Raw genomic sequence first — 22,530 nt, forward strand, 5'->3', positions numbered from 1 at the left:
GAGCTCTTTTAATGTCATGTGGCAACTTTTAATGAGAGAGAACTTTGAAAGATTTATAATATATTTCTATACCACCAATATTACAGCTATAGTGTAGCAGAACATTTACAAATATTAAAGCAGCATGGGCCTTTATTGGTCTATCTTAGGACCTTTAGCAAGTAGAATCAGCATTTTCTTTTGAAGTGCTGTTCCTTGGGCGTGTTAACACATTCATATTAATACGATGCAATAAAGTCCGATGCTTATTGGGCTGGAGTTTATTGCTTCCAGGTGCCATGTTTATGTGTGTACCCAGGACCGCAGCACATTGAGCCAGGTTGGAACAGCCCTGGTTGGCAGGGGGCCATGGGGTTAGCCTACCAGCCAGAGGCTGCTGCAACCTAGATCAGCGTGCTGCGGAGAGGCTGGCTGGGGGATGAGGATGGTCCAATGCGGGGCTAGCTGGGTCAACATCTACATGTGCCCTGTGCCCAAGCCAGCCACATCAGTGTCTACATATGTGATACTGTGTGCCAAATAACACCACTGCAGGATAGTACTTATACTTACAAGTACTACCCTGCTGTGGAGTTAAGTAGTTTACTCCAGCCTAATAGCCCTGCACGGTAGACACAAAGACATTTACTGCTGAGCTAATTAGTCTATGCAAGATGTTTACTGCAGAGTAGAAGCTCCTCATATTCAGCATTGACACTGCTTTAAGTAAAAGAGTGAACAGACAGACAAATTATACCAAGTTAAGCCCTCCCCCTCTAACTGCACATCAGTTAATTTAGAGTAATTGTTTTAATCTGTTTGTAGTTATCATAAGTGGAAACTAAATCAGGATAGTTTATTTCTGAATAAAGAACTGCTAAAATACAACTGATTAGTGTCCACTTACTGTAGAATAGACTGAACACACAAAACAGTTACTGCCATCAGCTAATGTGCTGTAAGTTTCCCTCTCCTCTCTCATTTTTTTTCATTTTGATATAATTTGTCTTCCAGTTCAAAATTCAGTAGACTATTACCACATGGTAGTGTGGATATAATTATTACTTGATAACAATGCTTACACTTACCTGGCTTATTTCCAAGAACTTGTATAAAAGGCCTCCTTGATATCAGGAGACTGTACCAGTTTATCTATGCCAATTTCTAAACTAACATAGTTATAATGGCAAGTATTGTATAGATCAGCCTCAGGAGAACTCCTTTTTAGGTGTCTATGACAGATGTTGAATTGATGTCAGATGAACATCTTTACAGTAACTTTAATCACTGGTCCTACTCAGCACCAAGCATACGAGTTGTAGTACTAGTATCTGTAGTGCATAATGGTGTCTGGGATTTGGGCTGCTCCATAGCCTGCATGGAGCCGAGGCACGGCTATTGGATATTATTGCAGTCCCTGTGGTTGCTTGGCTTTATTAACAAGCACTTAATATCATTTAAGTAATTCTTTAATGTTAAAGAAAAATAACTGTTAATATGAGATTTTCATCCAGTATTCTAAGAACAGTGAGACTAGAGTCACTGTTTCTGTCCTAATCCTAAAATTAGAATCACTGCAAATCTTGAGTCCTGCTTAGTTAAGTGATTTAGTTCAGTCTTAGCTCCTGTTCTCAGCCTTCTTCTAATTTTTAGATGTTATAGCTACCTTAGACATAATTCTCTAGAGTGATTTATGTTGTTAATGCAGTATATACTATGGAAAATGTTTGAGTGTGCATGAATCACTTTTTATGTATTCAAGCAATTTTCCTAGAAGGGTGCTGCTTGGAACACCTGAATTTGAGTATTTTAAGTAGCAGGCTCATTTAGACATTATGCTTTATTTCCAGCTAATTCCCTTTAGACATAGCTGAAGAAATCAGATTCAGAGCTTTACAAAATATGTTTATCCTTTAAAAAAAAGTGTTGCTAAATTTAGATTTGTGGCTACAATTTAGGATAAATCTTTGTCAGCAAGTTAAACTCTTAGAAATGAATAGCAGAATTTACAAGCCCTTTAGTTTTGTTAAAACAGTTGTGTGGTTTCCTAACTCTAAATGGAGATGTGGTAAGCAAATCATTCAGTTAAATGGTAAATCTGTCATAGCAGATGTATGAACCTAGATTAGATTTGCACTTGCTCAGGCATAAGGCTGTCTTCTTCATGAATATTCCATTTGTAGAAAGTCTCATATTTGTCTTTTCTTATCTTATTTCTTTGGAGCCACTGGGGGCTACCTCTTGAATAGTGCTGGACAACACCAGCTCCCACAAATTCATGGGTGCTAAGACAGTTGAGTATCTTTTCAAATTAGGCCTTAGACAGACTTGGCAAGGTAAGCAATATGACTAAAGGTGTTTACATGAGTTTGATTTGAACAAATGGACATTATATAACACAAACATGAAAGAGATTAAATTCATCTAATGGTGCCATTAAGTCTGGTCTGGAGTTTAACATAAAATCCAGTTTGGACTTTCATTTACCAGTTTTATGAATGCAGTTTATTTCAATAAATGTGAAGGAATTTGATTAAATCCCCTGTTGCTGCCATCCCAATCAAACTGTGTAGTTTAGAAGAATTTTACTCTTAAATGATCATTTTTAACACCTAGAAAAAGACCCTAACTTGTTCAGCTGAACAGAAGATTGCATTCTTGGGCTGAAATGATAGGTTCTTGGCCCTTTGTGAGCAAAAACTTGAAGTATATGTTCCAAATAGTTTATTAGTGTTTGTGACCATTATTGTTTACACACCATGAGAGATGTGCATGAAGCTTGATAGATCTGGAAAAACAAACATCCTGCCTGGATACATTTTCAGTCTAACTACATTGGTATAAGAAGCAAAGGGGGTTCAGAGAATGAATGTGGACAGCTGATGTTATGCGTATTAGCAGTTTGCTAAGAGTTATACAAGCACACTTTAAAGAATACTGTCAAATGCTGAAGTCTTTACACTTTGTCCCTATTTAGTCAAACTCCATCTGACATTAAGGAGCCAGAGTCTGGGTTGAGTACAGTCTGAGTAACAATTTCATGATTCGGCTCATAATGTTTTTCTGTTATGCTCACAAGCTCTTTCTGTAGCCTTGTATTCCTTTTGTAGTAGTTACAAAATTGGTTTATATACATAGAAGCTTTACCCAATAAGTGGTCTGTTCCTCCAACCTCAGTTGCTGACTTATGACATGGTTTAGGTGTGTGATATCATAGGTGTTCCTAATGCAGTCACAAACGTTGGCTTCCTGAAAAATGGGTGTGACCGCTGAGTTTCTAACACCCTGTCATGTGCAGCCTTGGTCCGAGTGATGGGTGACATACGTCTTACAGGCTCCCATGATTGGCCGAGTAGCTGTTCACTCCAGGAGTAGTCTTCCCCTATCTCACCTGCCATGACTTTGAATGTTCCCAGTGGGGGGGTTGACTATCCAGGGTCCCTCTGCGGCCCGCGGTCTGCCCGATGGTCACTCGTGGGGCTCCATCACCCCTACACCCCAACCTCATGCCACCTCGATGGATCCTTCCGTGTTCTCGGCCACGTCCCCTCACTCCCATAGCTATGGTGCCCCTTGGGTTTCTTCTTGTCTGGTGTACTAGTCCTCGAGCCTGCTCCGCTTACCCCTTCATGGGTCTTCTATGCTTGGAGGTCCTGATCGTGGAACTTACACTCATCCAGAACAAAGTCCTGCCCTCAGGATCAAATCACCACATGACACTCTACGGGCTATGCTCCACTTACTCTATATCCCTAAACCCGTCCTATCTCTCAACCCCTTCACCTGGGGAAAACAAAAGAAAGTATACAAAAGAAAACCACAAGACATTTTGTCTGCTGCTTTGTTGGGAACTAGGATAGTCCCCTTCCTTGGTTCCTCATAGCAGGGGTATCAGGAGCCTAGTTCCCCTATAGTATAGCTAGGGGATACCCCCCCCGCTTGAATCGTACTTGTATCCTCCTGCTTGGGTCATCCGCTTCACCTTTTCAGTTCCTTTTGTGAGTCCTGGGCCACCTCACTTCTCTCCCTCCTGAAGCGTCCCCATCCAAGTGCCCCATAGTTCCTTTATGTATGGTTGGTTACTCTTTATATTCAGTGTAGGTGTCCCACTTCTCTGAAGACCTCCCTGTGGCTCTTGCTGGGACTTTTCCGATGGGGCCACCTCCTCCTCCTTCCAACTGTTCCCAATACTCCCACCTGCTGCACTGTGGGTCTTCACAAGCCCTTCTCTGCTGCTCCTGCTGCTGCTGCTGCTGTCATTTCAGATTGCAGGGGTTGCTTCTGGCCCGCTTCCAGCACTGGTGGCCTGTCCCCTGCTGCTGCTGCTGAGCCTAGGACCAGGAGCCTCTTCTGACTCCTCGTCTGACACTCCTCCCCTCCTGAGGGGTTTCCGGAGTGGGTCCTGAGGGCACACGTTCCTCTGGTCCGTTCTCCCCTCTCCACTCCTAAAGTCGTCTGCCATTTTTATTCTCGCCGGCCGGTGACTGCTGGTGACGTCATCGGCTGGACTCAGCTGAATAAAGGCGTGGCTAATGAGCCGTGCGGGCTTCTCTTCATGTTCCCGCTGCGCTGTGGCTCCTGTTGCAGGTAAGTGGTTTTTTCCTATCTTAATTTTTTTGTTTGTCCCCTCTCTCTCCCGTTCTCTCCTGGGACAATGGGCAACTAAAACTATAAAGAGAGTTTCTATTTGTATATGTTTCTGAGTAAACATTGAGGCAAAAGCAGAATAGATCTTATGTTAGGTTTGATCTAGTCAGATGTTGAGCATTCTTAGCTTCGATCTTTATCAGGGGTTGTGCAGTTTCAGAAACCTGGTTAGAGAGTATATAGAATCATATAATATTATAGTTGGAAGGTGTGAGAGTCTCATGCCTGGTGCTACTGCCCAAAAGCTGTGGGCATGCCTCTGCACCCCCGGGGCTATTTCACACCCAACCTGCTCACCCACTACAACTTGATGTTCCAGTAGGTGAACATATACTCTCCTGGAGGTGATACAGTAGTTCTCTGTGGGTCAAGTGTGATCATAGTGGTGTGTCCTCTGTGGGGCTCCTCCTTCCCTAAATCCCACCCCTTTCCACTCAGGTGTTGTTGCTGCTGTTATTGGGACATCGAGTGTGATGCTGCCTGATCTTCCCTGCAGGGAGACAGTTAAGACCTGAATCCTTTTGAGTCCAACTACTGCTTATGGTTTTGTGAAAAAGAAAAAACAAAATGGATAAGGTGAACTCAAATGGCTCAGACCTGGCAGCCAACCAGGTCTGATGTCTTGCTGCCTTGAGCTTCTCTCTCTTTTCAGGGGCCTGAGTTGCTTTGGGCCTTACACACACCACTAGCCCCTACTATCAGGCCCTTTAGGCCCCTTATGCCTCTTGTTAAGATGTCTTCTCTGGATGGGCCCTTCCTGATCTGGTACCAGGCCAGGTCTGGCTTCACCTTAGGGTGGCCACTACCATACTTATGTGAGGCCAGTGCTTCCCCTAGCCACCTGCAGGCAAGCTCCTGGTGTGCGGATGCCTCTGATGGGCCTGTGTTATCTAGATGCCTCTTTGGGGAGGCTTTCCCCCTGCTTCCCCCTGTGGGCTTCCTCTGGTTACCTGCCTCTGGCCCTGCTGGACTTGGGTCCTTCAGCCTGAACTCCTGGGCAAGTGCCCAGCCCATGCTGTGACACAGGAAGGACACAGCTTGGCTCTACCTGCTACGTGGGATTCTAGTGGTGTCTCTGAGGTGCTTCCAGCAGGAAAAGTACTCATGGTTTCTCCATGAGTCCTGGCCAGGAGGTTCTCATGGTTCCTCAGCTGCCACATGGGGGTTGGCCAGTTGCCTACAGTGGGGAACATGTCTGGCACTTCTTTGTACTCACCTGCAGTGGGGAAAGTGTTTGACTCTTTTCTGCAGCCCCTGGGGTTGTGAATGGCTGGGGTGTGAATGGTTGGACTCACTTTTGGTGTCCCAGGTATCATTCCCACCTGCTCTGGTGCTCTGGTCTCTAGTGCACTTTTGGTCCACAGCCCTGCAGCTCTGGGCCAATTGGAGGCACCCTTCTGTTTGGCACAGAGCCGGCCAGCTTAGGGACAGCCTGATACCTGTGTTGCTGCGGGCAGGTGAGTTGGGCATGTGCCTATTACAGAAGGCTCAGGATGTCATCTAGATCAACTCCCTGCTGAAAGCAGGATCAGCTCAAACTAGATCATTCCAGCCAGGGCTTTGTCCAAGAATGGAGATTCTACCACTTCTCTAGGTAACCCTTTCCAGTGCTTTACCACCCTTCTAGTGAAGAAAAAAAAATCCAACCTAAACTTTCCTTGCTGCAACTTGAGACCATTGCTCCTTGTTCTGTTATCTGCTACAATTGAGAACAATCTAGTTCCATCCTCTTTGGACCAACCTTCATGTAGTTAAAAGCTGCTGTCAAATCCCTCCTCAGTCTTCTCTTCTCCAGAGAGAAAGAAGACCAGTTCCCTTATCCTCTCCTTATAAATGATGTGCCTCAGCCCCCTAACCATTTTTGTTGCCCTCTGCTGGGCTTTCTCCAATTTATCCAGATCCTTTCTGTAGTGGGGCCCCCGAAACTGGACACAGTACTCCAGATTTGGCTTTACTAGTGCAGAATACAGGGGAATAATCACTTCCCTCCATCTGCTGGCAATGCCCCCACTGTTATCGTTCTTGGTAACAAGGGCACACTATTGACTCATACCCAGCTTATTGTTCACTGTAACCCCCAGGTCCTTTTCTGCTGCTCAGCTAATTGGTCCTCAGCATGTAGTAGTGCATGGGATTGTTCTGTCCTAAGTGCAGGACTTTGCACGTGTCCTTATTGAACCTCATGAGATGTCTTTTGGCTGAATCCTCCAATTTGTCTAGGTCACTCTGAATCCTGCCTTCCAGCTTGGTGTCACCTGCAAACTTGCTGAGGGTGCACTCCATCCTATCTTTCAGATTGTTCATGAAGATATTCAGCAAAACCAGCCCCAGGACTGACCCCTGAGGTACTCCACTTAATACTGGCTGTGAACTAGACATCGAGCCATTGATCACTTCCTGTTGAGCCTAGAAATCCAGGTAGATTTCTATCCATCTTACAGTCCATTCGTCCAACCCATACTTCCTTAGCTTGCTTGCAGGAATGCTGTGAGAGGCCATATCAAAAGCATTGCTAAAGTCAAGGTATATCATGTCCACTGCTTTCCCTGCATCCACAGAGCCAGTCATCTCATCATAGAAGACAAGTTGATCAGGCATGACTTGCCCTTGGTGAATACATGCTGACTGTTGCTAATCATTTTCTTCTCTAAGTGTTTCGAAATTGATTTCTTGAGGACCTGCTCCATGATTTTTCTGAGGACTGAGGTGAGGCTTATTGGTTTGTAGTTCCCTGGATCCCCCTTCTTCCCTTTGTTCAAGATGGGCACTATATCTGCCCTTTTTTTAATTGTCTGGCACCCCTCCTGATCCTCATGAGTTTTCAAAGATAATGGCCAGTGGCTCTGGAGTTTTATCAGCCAGCTCCCTCAGCACCTTTGGGTGTATCCCATCTGGCCCTATGGACTTGAACACATCTAGCTTTTCTACGTAGTCCCTATCCTGTTTTTTCACCACTGAGGGCTGCTCATCTCCCCAAGCTGTGTTGCCTGGTGCAGTAATCTGGGACCTGATCTTTCCTGTGAAGACCAGTGTTCCCTCTAAGCTGTGTGGGGTGCACGGCCACGCAGGCGTGCTCATGCTGCGCTGCCAGGCACTCCTGTGCAGCCATGTACACCGCACAGCTTAGAGGGAATGCTGGAGAAGACCAAGGTAAAAAAAAAGCATTAAATATATTGCCCCTTTCCTCCTCATCTGTCACTAGGTTGCCTCCCTCATTCAGTAAGGGACCCCCAGTTTCCCTCACCTTCCTCTTGTTGCTGACATACTTGTAGAAACCCTTCTTGTTACCTTTCACATGCCTTGCTAGCTGCAACTACAATTGCACTTTGGCCTTCCTGATTTCATCCTTGAATGCCCGAGCAATATTTTTATTCTCCTCCCTAGTCATCTGTCCAAACTTCCACTTCTTGTAAGCTTCCTTTTTGTGTTTAAGCTCACTGAAGAGTTTTCTGCTAAGCCAAGCTGGTTGCCTCCCATATTTGCTATTCTTCCTGCGCATTGGGATGATTTGTTCCTGCATCCTCAGTAAGGTTTCTTTAAAATACAACCAGTCTTCCCCCTCAGACTGGCCTCCCTCAGGATCCTGCCTATCAGTTCTCTGAGGGAGTCAAAGTTTGCTTTTCTGAAGTTTCAGGGCATAACATCTAAACAGGTATAATAAGCTATGGCCATGAATCTTATCTCAAAGGGTTAAATCAGTGAGAGTTTGTTTGCTTTATGTGTATCAGGTGACTGTTGAAAAAAAATTAGAAAGTTGAGGCTTCCAGTATTTTGTATCTTAAAACCCCTGCCTGCTATGGTAGAGAAAAGAAAATAAAAGACTGACTCATTGCCTCAAAACAGCTCTTAAATCCTTTAGTAAAGCAGGTGAGACTTTAGAACATTAGAGCCATAAAAATAGGAAAACAAGTTAATGAACTTTAAACGTTTATGCAGGAATTAAATAGTCATATAATCCAGCTGTTATCCTATAGCCCCATTCTTTGGATTAATCAAAATGTCATTCAGCATTCATTAACAGACCAGTCTTACCAGCTGAAGCCACTGTTTGTAAAATATTTAAATAACTGTTGTTCACCTCTCTTATTCCCTAGTCAAATACAGAGAAAATAACTTTCTCTTGACCAATTTTTTTTGGCATACAGTTTACCATGCATCTTGTAATGTGTTTTGAGTGAAGTCATATGAAATTAGTTGCACTTTAATTTAGGTACAATTTCAGTTGCACCTTGGCATCTGTGTCAAAGGAGTCATGGGTTCTAGTTTCTTTTCTTCCTGGAAGCACTGTGTATTCCTTATCTTGAAGTAGTTGAAGTTAAAGTACGCAATTAGTTTAATATTTGAAATGTCAATGAAAAGTGGAGCGCTTCCTGCTGTTGAAGTGACAGCCAAAATAACAGCCTTGTAAAGCAGGCTAAAAAGGGAAGTAATTGCATTGACTTGCATTGTTCTCTTGCCCCACCCACTGCTGTGTAGCTAGGGCTGCGTGAAAGTTTACCTAGCAGTTGAGCTTCATGGTTACGTTGCTATGGACATTGGTATGTAATGGTGCGTCAGACACAAATAAAGACTAAACCTTTCATGAGGCCTTTTCTTGGAGATGTCTCAGTTACTTGATAAGTTTTGAGCTGCTATAGGGTCAGTTTCTCTTTAAAAATGTACTTACTCTTCATTATGGTAAAGCAAATTCATTTTGTGATTCCTTGCCAGTCGTCTTGTTGCTACAGGGTTTGGTTTTGGTTTTTTTGGGGTTTTTTTGGATGCTAGAATCAGCTCATGTTCCCTAAGGGTTGCTTTCTGCTCTGATGTTTCTTTGGTCAAATGACATGCACAGGTCACTAGTCAGTCACCCATGGAATCAGCTTGAACACATCCTAAATACAAGGAAGAGATACAGAAAACTGAAGGGGCCTCAGCTGGAAAGAAATAAAATGAAACCATGGGAGATATGATCCTTTTAAGATCAAAAGGATTAAAAGCTTTTCAGCAAGAAAAGGCCCTGCTCAGAGGAAATCCTTTGATACCACCAACACCATACTCAGGAGGGAACTAGGAATCTGTTTGAATGAGGCTATAGTTACAATTGGAAAAGAAATATATTTAAGACATGAATTTATTATTACGATTTTAATTTATTCTTGGTGTTAGTCCACGTAAGTTGAGTTCTATTGAACAGGCTCAAGTAGTGCAGAACTAATTAGCACATCAAAGACGCTGCTTCTCTAGTAGTGGATGAAGTTGATGTGAACAACCTGAACAATATGATTCTGGGAGCTAAGCAGAGCATGACTAAGGTTGAGGTGTTCTGCATGCAAAGCCTGACACATCCCAGAGGAAATTACTAATGTACATTAAGCTTTAGCTTTAGGTCTGCTTTTTGATAAAGATTTTAAGAAGTTGATAATAATAATAGCAAACATATCCGGTATAGTTTTGATGCATATATTTTTACCCTGACAAAAATCTATTCTGTACCAATAAAGGGTCTAAGTCTTTTCTTATGCTGTTACAAATTAGAAGTCACCTTATTGAAAGAGAAGGAGATTAGCTGTCCACAAGCCCATGTGAAATCAGATTCAGGCCCAAACTGTTAAATCATTGAATATGCAAAATGCTGAGCACCCTCAACTCCTGTTGACATCAGTGGGAGCTAAGGGTGCTCAGCCCCTGTCAAAGTGAGGCTCTGCTTGATTGTGTGAAACATTTCTATAACTAAGCATAACTTAGATATTCCTGTTCCTACTAAATGTCCCCTAAACAGAAGAAAAAATCTTCATATTCCTGCATTGGTTTGACAAAAGCAACCATGTCCTTGGGTGTTATGTGCTATTATCCTGAAAATGTTAATAAGTGCAGGCAAGACAATCCCATATCTCATTAAAACTTAAGGTTAAGTTAACTACCTTTCTTGAACTACCTTTCAGGCTGAATAGGAGTAGCTATTAAATCTTTTGGGGAAGTAAAATAGCTGGAAATATTAGCAGCTACAACCCATGACAGTTGTTTTGATAGCAGAAGCTGATTAGGAATAAGATAAGTGGTGTGAGGAATTATCCTGGGACTGGTTATATATGCAGGAGTTAGGAATTTACTTGACCAACTGGGTGCATCTACATGAGACACTCCTGTGCAGTGGTTACTGCACATTTATTTAGTACTTGTGTTAGCCATTACTAAGTAAATGCACATAACTGGAGTTAAGTGATGCTACTGCTCAGTAGCTGAATAATACTGCGCAGTAGCATATTAGCAGTGTCCATGCTGTGACATGCTACCATTATTAGGCTACTGCACAGTCAGCGTCTTGTGTAGATGCACCCACTGTATGTGTGAGGAACAGAGGGTGAAAGAAGCAGATATGAGAATAGCCATGACAGAGAACATTGTAGGGCACAGAGGTCATTGGAAAGATAGTCTTGGGCCCATAGGCAGAGGGAGAAAAAAATATTTTGGGGGGCTGAGCATGCACACATGTATGCACGCACCCTCCCAATGGGTAAGTCAGTAGGGGGAGGGGAAAGGGCTGTGGGGGCAGATTGAAACCCCAGCAGTAAAGGAGGGAGCAGGGCTGGGGCAGGGCTTGGGGCAGGCACTGCACAGCTGGGGTGGGGTGTAGGATGGAGTTGTGAGCAGGTTGTCCAGGTGGTGCCTGGCATGGGGAGGGAGTGGCAGCCTGGCCTCTGTGCACACTCTGGGAGCCATAGGGGGCACATGCACTAGATATGAGCATGGGGCAGGGTGGGCAGCTGCTGTGGGCTGGGGTTGGGGCTGCAGTGGGCTCTTCTGCACTTGGGGTGAGCAGCGGCAGTTCTAGGAGTGGTGGCTATGGTGAATTTTGGGGTGGCTGCAGCTCTCCCTGTACCTCCCTTCCAACGCTGCTGCCTGCCCCAAGCACAGCCTGGCCCAGCCCTCCCCCCCACCTCCACCGGGAAGAACCTAGTGCAGCCCTGGCCCCAGCCCACAGCAGCAGCTGCACCACCCCATGCAGATCCAGGGGCACATGCCCCCCGTGCTTCCCGGGGTGCATATAGCAGCAGGAGTTTCACCTCCTGGACCAGTCACTCATGGCTCAGTCCCACACCATGCCAGCTGTGCAGCGCTTGCCCCAGCCCCAGCCCCACTTCCTCTCCCTGCCCACCACTGCTGCAGTTGCCGAAAGCCCGTGGCCAGGCTGCCTTGTGGCCCTACTGCTGTCCCGAGTTTGCAGGGGGGCTAAGCTCTGTTAGCCTCACTCCTTCCTCTGCCTATGCTTAGGCCTCATCAACATGTTAATAATTAAGGCATGAATAACCAGTTAATCACAGCTTAAGTGGTCACCCAGCCACATGTTCAATCAATTAATGGCTGATAAAGAGAAGATACAAAGTTATCCCAAAAATATGTATAGTATCTTTGTAGCTGCTTCCTATCATGCCATTAATGAATGTTTGCCTCATGCATCCCTGTGGCTGGGAGAGAGCAACAGCTGCAGGCATGTGTAAAGCCCTACCTATGGCTGGGAGATCACAGCAACTGCCATGGGGACCCCTGCGTGCTCCTGCAGCTGGGAGCCTGGGGCAGCTGATGTGGCTTCCAGCTGTGAGTGCACGGTGGGCCCCCATGGCTGGGGGCCCAGTCAGCTAACCTGGGCTCCCATCTGGGGGAGGTTGCTTCTTCCTGGTGCAGGGGGAGCCTGGGATCAGGCTCCTCCTGCACTGGCAGTAAGGCATTGGGATCTAAAGCATGATCCACGCAGTCGCATCTCCTGTCATGAACATGTGGTATAGCAGGAGGTGTGATTGATTTGATCGTGCATTAGATCTCATCACACATTTCTGTGCACATATTGAGGGGCCCTTTGAAACTATCAGTAAGGAAACTTTCTGCTCTATTCCTACTCTGTTCCTACTCTGTTTAGGGAAACAAATCTTAGTATCTATTCTTTGTAAATGCAGTGAAGATGAACCTGAATCATGTAGTTGATTTTACATTCTAATGACAAAGGACAGAATAAGATGGGTAAACCGGGAGCCTAGATGGGACTTAAGCAGAATTTAGGCACCTAAAGCCACAAAAAGCGATCTAGTATATCTTACTGTAGTGGCTGCAGAACACTGTAGGTATCTAGATTCATCTGGTGCCTATGTTTTAGATTATAAAAGGAACCTAAACTGAAGAACTTTAATTTGGAACCAAGACTCAGGCTTCTAAGTAGTACAGAAGCACCCCAGCTTGGTGCCCAACTCCTTTGTCTAAACTTCTGTCTTAATTTGAAGGCATCAGGAGATGGAGCATCAGCAGCTCCCCTTAACAGATTTTCCATGGCTAATCATACTCACTTGAAAATTTGTGTGTGCTTTCTAATTTGAATTTGTCTGGCTTTAGCTTCCAGCCATTAATTTTTGTTTGTGCTTTTCTCTGCTACATTAAAGATCTCTTTAGTAAGTGGCAATTTCTCTCTCTGATGGCATTTATGTACTGTAATCAAGTGACTCTGAGCTAAACAGTTGGAGATCTTTGACTGTTTCTTTATTAGGCTTTTTCTCCAGCCCTTGAATATTTTTGTGTTTCTTTTTTTTTTTGCACCCTCTTCTGTTCTTCAACAACCATTTTGAAAATGTGGCTGTATTGTATTAATCAGTGCCACATACCATTATCGTAAAATCACATCCTTGCTGCTACTCATTGCTCCCTTTTTTTATACATGCAAAAATTACATTAATTCTGTTGGCCACGTCATAGCACTGGGAGCTCATGTTGAGTTGCTTGTCTGTTCTCTTCCCCCTAAATTCAGAGTAATTCTTTCCAGGCTGTTTTCCCACACTGTATGGCAAGCATTCCATTGAAAATGTATGCCTTTTAAACTTTCCATACAGAACTGGCTGTATCATTGGTTTTATTTCTCTCGTTTGTAATATACTTAAAAAAAATCCTCCTTATTTTCCTTTGTCTCTGAACCATGGATTTAGTTTAAATATCTTTAGTTTCCCTTGCTCATTTCCTGCACTTTGAAATTTATCGTTTATTCCTATTTCTATCTTCTTTTGTTGTGTATGGTGCTTTTTTACTTAAAACTGATTCCTTCCTGCACCACAGAAGCAAGATGGACTTTTACTGAAAGCCAAATATAGAATTCTGGTTTTTCTGACACTTAATGAATTCTTGTAGAAAGCCAGATTTTCTTTCATTTGTTATTGTCTAAATGTTTCCTCCTAATCATTTTTGTTAATTTTCAGCTTTGGGGAATTTAGTCCTTTTTTTGATAGTTATTGGTTGGGATTTTGTCCTTTTTATAATTATTGGTTGGGACTGTCTTCTGCCTACAAATAATGAATATAATCCAGTTGTGATAGCTACATAACCCCCAGCTTCCATTGCAGGGAGTAATTCATCCTTATCCAACATAATGAGGTATACAATGGAGTTAGCTTGTGTTGGGCTGTTATGAACTGCTGTAGATCTGCCATTTAAACTTTACGTCAGCAAATTACCTGGTTACTTCAGGATTTGGCTTTCTATTTTTAGAGTAAAATCCGATTATATTGATATTGTAAGTGAAATAACACTTAACTCCTCCCTTTCTTGAAGCTTTTGGCTACATGGCTGCCAGGGTACAGCCCTGTAGCCATGTAACTGAAAATGCTTTGCAGGAAGCGTCTTGAGTTATAACAATCCCCCAAACCAAACAGAAGTTCACTGTTGGTTCCAGGGGGAGGGAAATCTAGCTGCTGGCTGCAAGCCTGCAGACAGTTTTCCTTAGCAATGGCCCCTCCTCTCTCCCAGCTTGTCCCTGTTTCAGAATGGGAGGGGGAAAAGGGAGGAGAGGAAGTTCATTCTAGGGGTTTCCCAGCAGATGCTGGAGGGTAGGGCAGGTGTATTGGAGGCCCTCAATGTGGGAGTCCTGCGGGGGTTGAAAACCCCCAGACTAAACACCCTCTGCTCCCTTTTCCCCCTGCATTTCTGAAAAGAGCAACAGGTTGGGAGGCAGGTTACAGAAGATGCTTTGTTTTGAAACATCTTCATCTGACCTCTTATGAAATGAGGGTTCAGATTTTTGCCTGATTGGCCATTTTTAAGTGGTCTGCAGCTGTGCACTTGTGTTTGGTTATGGCTGTAGACCGCTTTCTGTGGCCAGATCAGGTGAAAACTGTCATTTTTGTCTGCACCCTCGGTGTTATCTTATATAAACTAATTCACATCTCATACTAGGGAATAAAGCTCAGTAAGTCATGGTAACACTTAAGTGATTTTTGTACATTCTGCTAGAAGAATATTGGCTTAATAATTATTCAGTGTAGAAATTTAAGATATATTTTCAGTTCAGACTAAGGTGTTTTTTGAAAGATGAACTTTACTGACTTTATTAGTGAAAAAATGCTATCCTGGAATGTGAGAAACCAGTATATCCTATACTTTTTAAAAACAATAAAACAATAGGTTTATCCTTTTGAGGTTTCTTCCAGTCCTACTTTTCATTTCAATGCATTTAACTCTTTTGGTAATTTTGCTTTCTTTTGCAGGGGGGCAGATTCATATTGTAGACTGCTATTGCTTAAACGATGAGTGGCTGATCAGACTAGGGCTCCATCATCCCCAGCATTTTTCTCTGTACCATTGTCACGATGAAAACTGGAGGATTACTGAGGAGGGGTTAAAGCAGTTCTTTCAGCACTGCAAAGAGTCTCTTAAGGTAATGTCAGTTTATGTTTAGGTTTGAATGTTACTTTGTCAGAAATGTAATTTGAATTCAATACCGATATATATTTAAAAATATGTCAATTCCATGCTCTAATGCAAGTGCAGTCTGTATAAAAACTAACTTCCTAGTAAAGAAACACCCTATTTACTCATATACTACATGCCCCAAATAAGACATGCACCTTGTTTTTGGGAAGGAAGAATGAAGAAAAGAAAATTTTTTTCAGAGTTTTGGCCACATAGAGCTTGCTTACCCTACCTTTCCTGCTCAGCTGAAAGGTGAAGCTATAAGCTAGAAGACCAACTGTAGCTAACAGACAGCAACATTCCTGGAAAAAGAGTTAGCTTGATTAGTAGAACATCAAGATCATTAGGAAGGAGAGACAGTTGTTAACACTTGTGGGGTGAAGAATGTGAGCTTTTAAGGCGATTGATTCTCAGTTGCCAGAATGGAAATGCCATTGCTGCTTCAGGGCAGTTGATTTTAAACTTTGGGTGGAGCAAGGATTAAAGTGGGGTACATCTATTCTAGGCAGAAAATGAGCTTCCCTGCTTGAAATACATACCCACCACTTTAGAAGACTAATTTGGAGGGAAAAGGTACCTATGATATGCAATTAAATGTAGTATTATGTTCAGTATAAAGTGTATTCTTCTTATGAACTTTTCACAGTACCTTAAAATGTAAAAATCATCATACTGACAAGTATTGTCTCATTTTTTCCTATCTTTTTCTTGAATTTTCTTGTTCTCATTTTATATTTAGATTTTAAGCTCTTTGCAACAGGGCTTAAAATGCATATATAAAATGCATTTTGTAGATATTTGTGTAGCACCCAGCATAGAAGAGACTGATACTAGGTCTGACTGCAATACAGTAAATAATAATAGTAATACATATTTTCCAGCCAGTATTATCCTGTATACTTTATTATCTTAATAGCAATTCACAGTTATATAGTACCTTATATTTTCAAAGTACTGTTCTAATATTGGCTAAACCTTGGTATCCCTGCTCAGCAGAAAACAAAATTGGGACATAGGGAAGTTTAAACCAACTTTTTGAAGATGCCTGGGAAATTTTTTAGTTTGAATGACTTGCCCAACACCATGCAGCTAGTCATAGAGAGACCTTTTTATTAGATTCATGGAGCTCCTACCTCTCTGACACAAACCAGTGAAGTGCACTCACTGCCAATTAGGTCAACCAGCACATAACTTCATAATATCATTATGACTAGTACCTTGGTGGTGTTCTTATATGCTCAGTATGCTATGTCATTGGAATACAGACATATTTGAAACTTCAACCTGTAAAATAGGTTTCTGCATATCAAATTAAACAGCAATCTGTGCCAAGCAATGACATAAAACCTATGACCCTTTCTACCATATGGCTGGTACAACCTCTGTATAAAACAGAAAAAAATTATCGTGTGTCTTCCCGGTGTCATTCTACTAAATGCTTACAGCATTTTTATACATTTTACAGAACAGAATTTCTCATCTTTCTCCCTCTCTTTCCTCCTAGCTAGCCTAAATACTAGTTGTTCAGCATTTTATTTTTTTAAAAAAGATAAAGCTAAATAATCAATTTCAAATTTGAACAGAAATTCACACATTAGTGGTATTCTGTATCAAGTGTCTATGTCACTCTGCAAACTGAATAATATATACAATGTTTCCACTCAAAATAATTTAATAGTCAGTGGCCAAAAATGTCTGAACATTTTGCTTATTACTTGAGAGAGGTTTTGGGAGCAAAAATACTAAAAGCAAGTGAAAACAAAAATGAGAGGGGCTACCTCAAGAAAACAGATTGCAGTTAGTTCTACATATTACCTGTAGGAAGCTTTAAAAAAGCATCAGACCTAAAGAAGAATATCTTGTATTCAAAGACTCATCTAACTCTATCCCCTCTGTGCAGTTGGTCCAATAAAAGTTATCACCCTAAGAAATCCTTGCCTCTGATGAAAAATTGTATGAGAATTCTAAGCTGGAGGCTTGGGTAGACAGCTATTGTTCTTGTACTCCAATGTCTGGACTTTTTATTTAAAGGAGATTTAGGTTTCCAGAGACAGGTTTTCTCCCATTTCTTTAATGTTACGAGTTAAAGAAAAGTTTTAATTAAAACAAAATTTTCAGGGTACTGATTCAGTCTCTTCCTTTTCATGACTGAATGGTAAGAAAGCTGTAGCTCAGGTTTCACATAATGGGATGTCAGTTCTAGTTCTTCCAGACTAGTACAAATAGTCAGTAGAGTCCACAGCCTAGTCTTTCGGCAAAAAAACAAGCAGCTGTGACATGCCTTTTTTATTGTTTATAAAGACAAGTGGTAAGAAATCTGGAAACCAAATTCTTTTTGTTGGAAAACACTGACTTTTAAATGTTTAAAGTATTCGGTGACACATTCTTTTTTGCGAGAGGCACATGGTGGTGGGATGATTCTCCAGATGCAGGTCAAGCTGCTGCACGGGCTCCTAGAACGTGGGCTGGGTCATCCAGAATGAGTCAGGCCAGTGGTCATCTTCCTAGGTGCACTGGACATGCAGTGCCACCAGCCCCAGCTGCTGGCATGGGCTCAGAAGTAGCAGGGTCAGAGCCCCAGGTGCTTGTGGATGGCAGCCATGGAGGCATCCATGTCAGTGTTGTTGGCATCTCTTCCGGGGTCCAGAAGGCAGCCCAGGGGCTGGTAGCTGATGGCCTGGCTGTGCAGCAGGGTGGGGTAGATGGGGTTGTGGTCCACCAAGGCCATGTGGTGGTCAGGATGGCTGTGGAGCATGGCAAGTGCAGCAGCGAGCAGAAGCCAGCAGCGCTGGTCATCAGTCTTGTAGGGCTGTGCCAGTAGGCTTCAGACTGCTCTGGGCCAGAGAAGCATGTGGCCAGGGAACAATGAACAGGGCAGCCTTTTAAAGAGCGCCCCTAGCTCCAGGGCAGCTGTGGCTAGAGCCTGTAGCTGCCCCTGTTTGCTGCAGCGGGGCAGAGCAGGGAAGGAGCCGCCCTGGACCTGACTGTTCCTGTTAGATGCAATCTGTGCCTGACAGGGCACACATGTAAACACATTCCCAGACAAAGCTTAATGGGCCTGAATTTACCGTGCAGTAACATTCATGCACATGAATTGCATATGTAGACACACCTACTGACTTCATTTGACTTCTTGATTAATACCAGTATTGTCATAAGGAAAATTAGGCCCAAATTATTAGTGGCAGAACCAAGATTAGAATTTAGGTAAACCTAGTTTCCTATTCTGAAAACTATCCAAGGAGCCAAAAGCTTTGAAGGGCTTTGAAGGCCAGTAAATTAAGGCTGTCAACAAATTAAAGTATACTACGGAACTGTTAATAAATCCTTGGGACAATATTTTTAAAATCTGCCACCAATATTGCAGTCAAAATTTGCAGTTGAAAATGCAGCTAACTGAGCATGCAGTTAGACATCTAATTACCAGGGATCCTGGTTTTCTCTGATTAAAAAAAAAAATCCCCAATTTTTGGATTAAAAGAAGTAACCCAAAATATACATTTTTCATGATCAAAATGAAACACCACTATATATCTATATCTGTATCTGTGTCTAGATCTATGTTAGTGGTGTTTCATTTTAATCGTGGAAAAATGTGACTTTTGGGATACCTTTTTACTCCCAAAATTGGAGATTTTTTTTATCAGAGGAGACCAGGATTCTGGCTTAATTACATGATTTCTCAGCGCTAAGGATATATCTACAGTTCTGGCACTGTGCATAAATAACCCTGTGCTGATCTCTGTGCTGCCACAATTAAACTGCTACCAACACTGTAGCTAGCTGTTAGAAATGTAGCTCTAGCACAGCACTTTGGCTAAATCTGAGGTGGCATAATTTGTGAGTGCATTTGATTGCAAGGCCAAAATTAAAGGCAGGATCTAGGCCCTTAAAAGTGTGGTTCTTTGTTATTTTGTATATTTGAGGTTGTTAAAAAAATATGGCCTAGGCCATTCTGCACCTGCCAGATTGGCCTTTTATCAAAAATATACACCTCCAATCAAATTTCACTACGGTGACATGTTTACCAATGCAATTCGGGGAAAATCCACATCCTGGAGCTATATTTGGCAAAGGAACCATGAGAGAAGTTCTACTTCTGCTGTGTTATTAGTGGAATGAATTTACATCACAACAAGATTAGGGGGTAAGTAAGACTGAACACTCTTCTCTTGGTCACCAATCATTTATACATATTTTTTTTTAAGGTCTAAAAGGCAAAATTGTGCTCATTTATGTTTCATGCTCATCCACTGTGTAAAGGTTCTGCAATAATTCTGGTAGTATTCCCTTTGTTTTTCTTTTCATGGGGATAAACAAGTGTTACTTCAGAATCTAGGGGACTTTATGAAAAGCTATATAAATGTATGAATCCATGTATAGATTGCATTAGCTGGAAAATGTGACCACACTTGCTTTCATGCACTACAATCTCTTATTTCCTTTGCTGTACACCTTCCAATGCTTTCAACAAATTAGACAGGTCCCCTACAAACAAGTATTTCTCATTACAAAACTTGATTCACTCATAGAACAGATCTGTACTGTGTACTGAAAGAGACAAAAGTCCTATAAAAATGAAAATACAGTAAAAGCTGTGTTAGCCGGCATTTAAGTAACCAGAACACCCTATTAACTGGAATTCCTGGCTGGCTGACAGGATGCCTGGGGAGTGGAGGGGAAGCTCGCACGCACCAGGGAAAGCTCACCGCCGCTGCCACCCACCACCCTGTGCTGTCACCACTCCGTGTGCCCCTCTCCCACTCTGCATGTGGCTGCCACCAACCCCCATCACTCCCTGCTCCATGTCTGGCCAAAACCCCCCTGCTGTCAGGTAACTGGATTTTTTACATAATCAGCACCCCCCCTTTGCCCCACTCATGCCAGATAACAAAGCTTTTACTGTATATTATTAGAAATGTTATAACCTTACTTTTACTGTACAACAATTTCCCTTGTGTAAATGAAGGCACTAATACTTAATATCATAGGGGTCTGAAGATACTGCATTTACCTGAATCCAAAATGACCCTGAATTTAAGATGACCTCCCAGTAATTTGATTCCATACGTGGAAAATTTATAAATGTCTTATAGTTTTTGATGTATTGGAGCTAATTAATATAGGGTCTTCTTAACTATGTCCCTTGCGTTGCTGCAGTGGGGAAAGCAGTGGCAGGGGGGCCAGTGATGTGGGGGCACTAGGAGGCAGGCAGTAGAGATCAGGAGGTGTGGAGGTAGTAGGGGGCAAGTGGCAAGGGGGAGACAATGGGTGAGGAGGCAGTGAGGGGATAGGTGGTGTAGCGAAGAAGTTGGGGTGGCTGTAAGGCAGGCAGTAGAAGGACAGCCAGTGGGGCTTGCCTCTTGCCCTCCCACACCTTCCCCTGCTGCCTGTCCACCCCCACCACTTGCCCCCACCCCAGCCTCCTGTGCTCCCCTCTGCCTACTCCCCTGCAGCCTTGACTCGCTCTTCCTCCCATGCCCCACATCTGGCAGCCTCTGCCCTCATCCCTTCCCTGCTACCACTTACCCATGCTCTGGCTGCAGCTCTGACAAGCTCCATTCCCACTGTAGCTTGGGACCTGGAGCTTGTGTAGGCTCTGGCCCCAGCCTAGTCCTGTAGCAGTGGTGGCAGCATGGTAGCCTTGGCCCTGGAAGGCAGGGAGCAGAGGCTTCATAGTGGAAGGAGATGGGAAGAGACAGCAAGGGGGTAGGTGGGGGGCAGAGGTGGCAGGGGGCATGGGGTGTAGAGGCTGTGTGTGGTGAGAGATGGAAGGGGCACTGAGGTGTCAGGCAGCCGCTGTAACTCTAGCCCTGATCCTGAGGCAGCTCCCTGCTCCCCCACCCCCTTGTACTCAAATCCAAGATGAGGATCTTTATTCCCCATGTTAAACAGGGGAAAAACCTTGTCTTGGATTCAAGTAAATACAGTAGTTAATAGCTGTGAAGCACTCGGATAGTATAGAAAAGCTCAGGATCAAACTATTTCCGGCTTCAGAGTAGGGTTTGAATAATGAACAGTAAACAAGGCCTGGGGCCACACATTGAACACTGAAAATGAAACAAAATACTGAAGAGCTGCCAAATGCTGTACACTAAATGAAGTAAGAAGCCTGTGGAAAGAACAATTTGTGACCTAGTAGTCGAAGACACTATCATAATATATGCACAGAAGGCCCAAATTAAGTTTGTACAAGTACCCTTAATTCTGTGGTTTTTCCTACAAAAAATAATGCTCAGTTAAACTACACTGGCTTCTTTCCAGAGCTGTTTTATATTTATTGATTTAGTGTCTGCTGATAGCTTTGGTCTAAATTAGTGAGCTTTTTCTAATGTGTCTTATCATATATGTACTTCTTTTTAGTATGTTTTTATATCAACTAGTTGATTGCTTTTGCTTCTGTAAATATTAGTGATCCAACAGTTTACAGATATTTATTTTAAAATTTTAAGGAAAAGATTAAAGAAAGGTACATAAGAATAATTTGTTTTGTAGTAAAAATGCTATTTGAATGTATAATTGTTTCTAAGCAGCACGTCCACTTATGACTTGACAATTCTCAGTTTTTTGTATGGAAATCTAAAAAATCTCATGGAAAATAATCACCGGAGGGAGCCCATATCAGCACAGAAAAATAATATAAACATTTTTATATAAGTAAACCACAGCATAGTCCTTCTTTATTCCAAGTGCTGAACTTACGTAGTTCTTCTTAAGAGTAATAACTGTAGAAGTGATAATGTAAAAGTAAATCTGTCATGTTGATTTCTACTCACAAAGAGTAAGTGTAATATTTTAATTCAGGCAGAGGGCAAGGCAGGAAGGCACCTTAGGGTGCCTGTAGATGTGCTGGGAGACCGGTCTGATGCGCTTTAATTAAAGTGTGTTGGAGCAGACTCAGTTAATCAAGTCTGCTGGAGCCAGCCTCTGCATCTCATGTATCAGTGTCCCTGCACTTTAAAATGTTTAACTCGATGAGCTTTAGTTCCCCACTGCCATTCTGAGTCATGGGGACACTGATACATTAGATGCTGTGGGCACGTCAATTAGATATCTAATGAGCTGTAGTTAAAATGCCCCTGCCACCATTTTGAAGTGCAGGGAGAATGATACACAAGACTCTGTGGGCGCTCTTGGAGTTTCTCTAATTAAAGCATCTCCCTCCACTCCTGGAGCATGTGTAAAAACACCCTTAGAGAC

General features: G+C 42.9%; 1 protein-coding gene across 1 annotated transcript in view; it reads left to right on the forward strand.

The window, feature by feature from the left end:
• LOC109298092 overlaps positions 1 to 22,530 on the forward strand; it is a 200,913-nt gene that overhangs the window by 44,482 nt on the left and 133,901 nt on the right. Inside the window, exon 8 of the mRNA XM_019518226.1 lies at positions 15,126 to 15,295. Coding sequence (XP_019373771.1) covers positions 15,126 to 15,295 — 170 coding nt within the window. The remainder of the gene's footprint in view (positions 1 to 15,125; positions 15,296 to 22,530) is intronic.

Source organism: Gavialis gangeticus, unplaced genomic scaffold (genome assembly GCF_001723915.1).
Source record: "Gavialis gangeticus isolate Ggan-Ray unplaced genomic scaffold, GavGan_comp1, whole genome shotgun sequence".
NCBI classification, from domain to species: domain Eukaryota; kingdom Metazoa; phylum Chordata; order Crocodylia; family Gavialidae; genus Gavialis; species Gavialis gangeticus.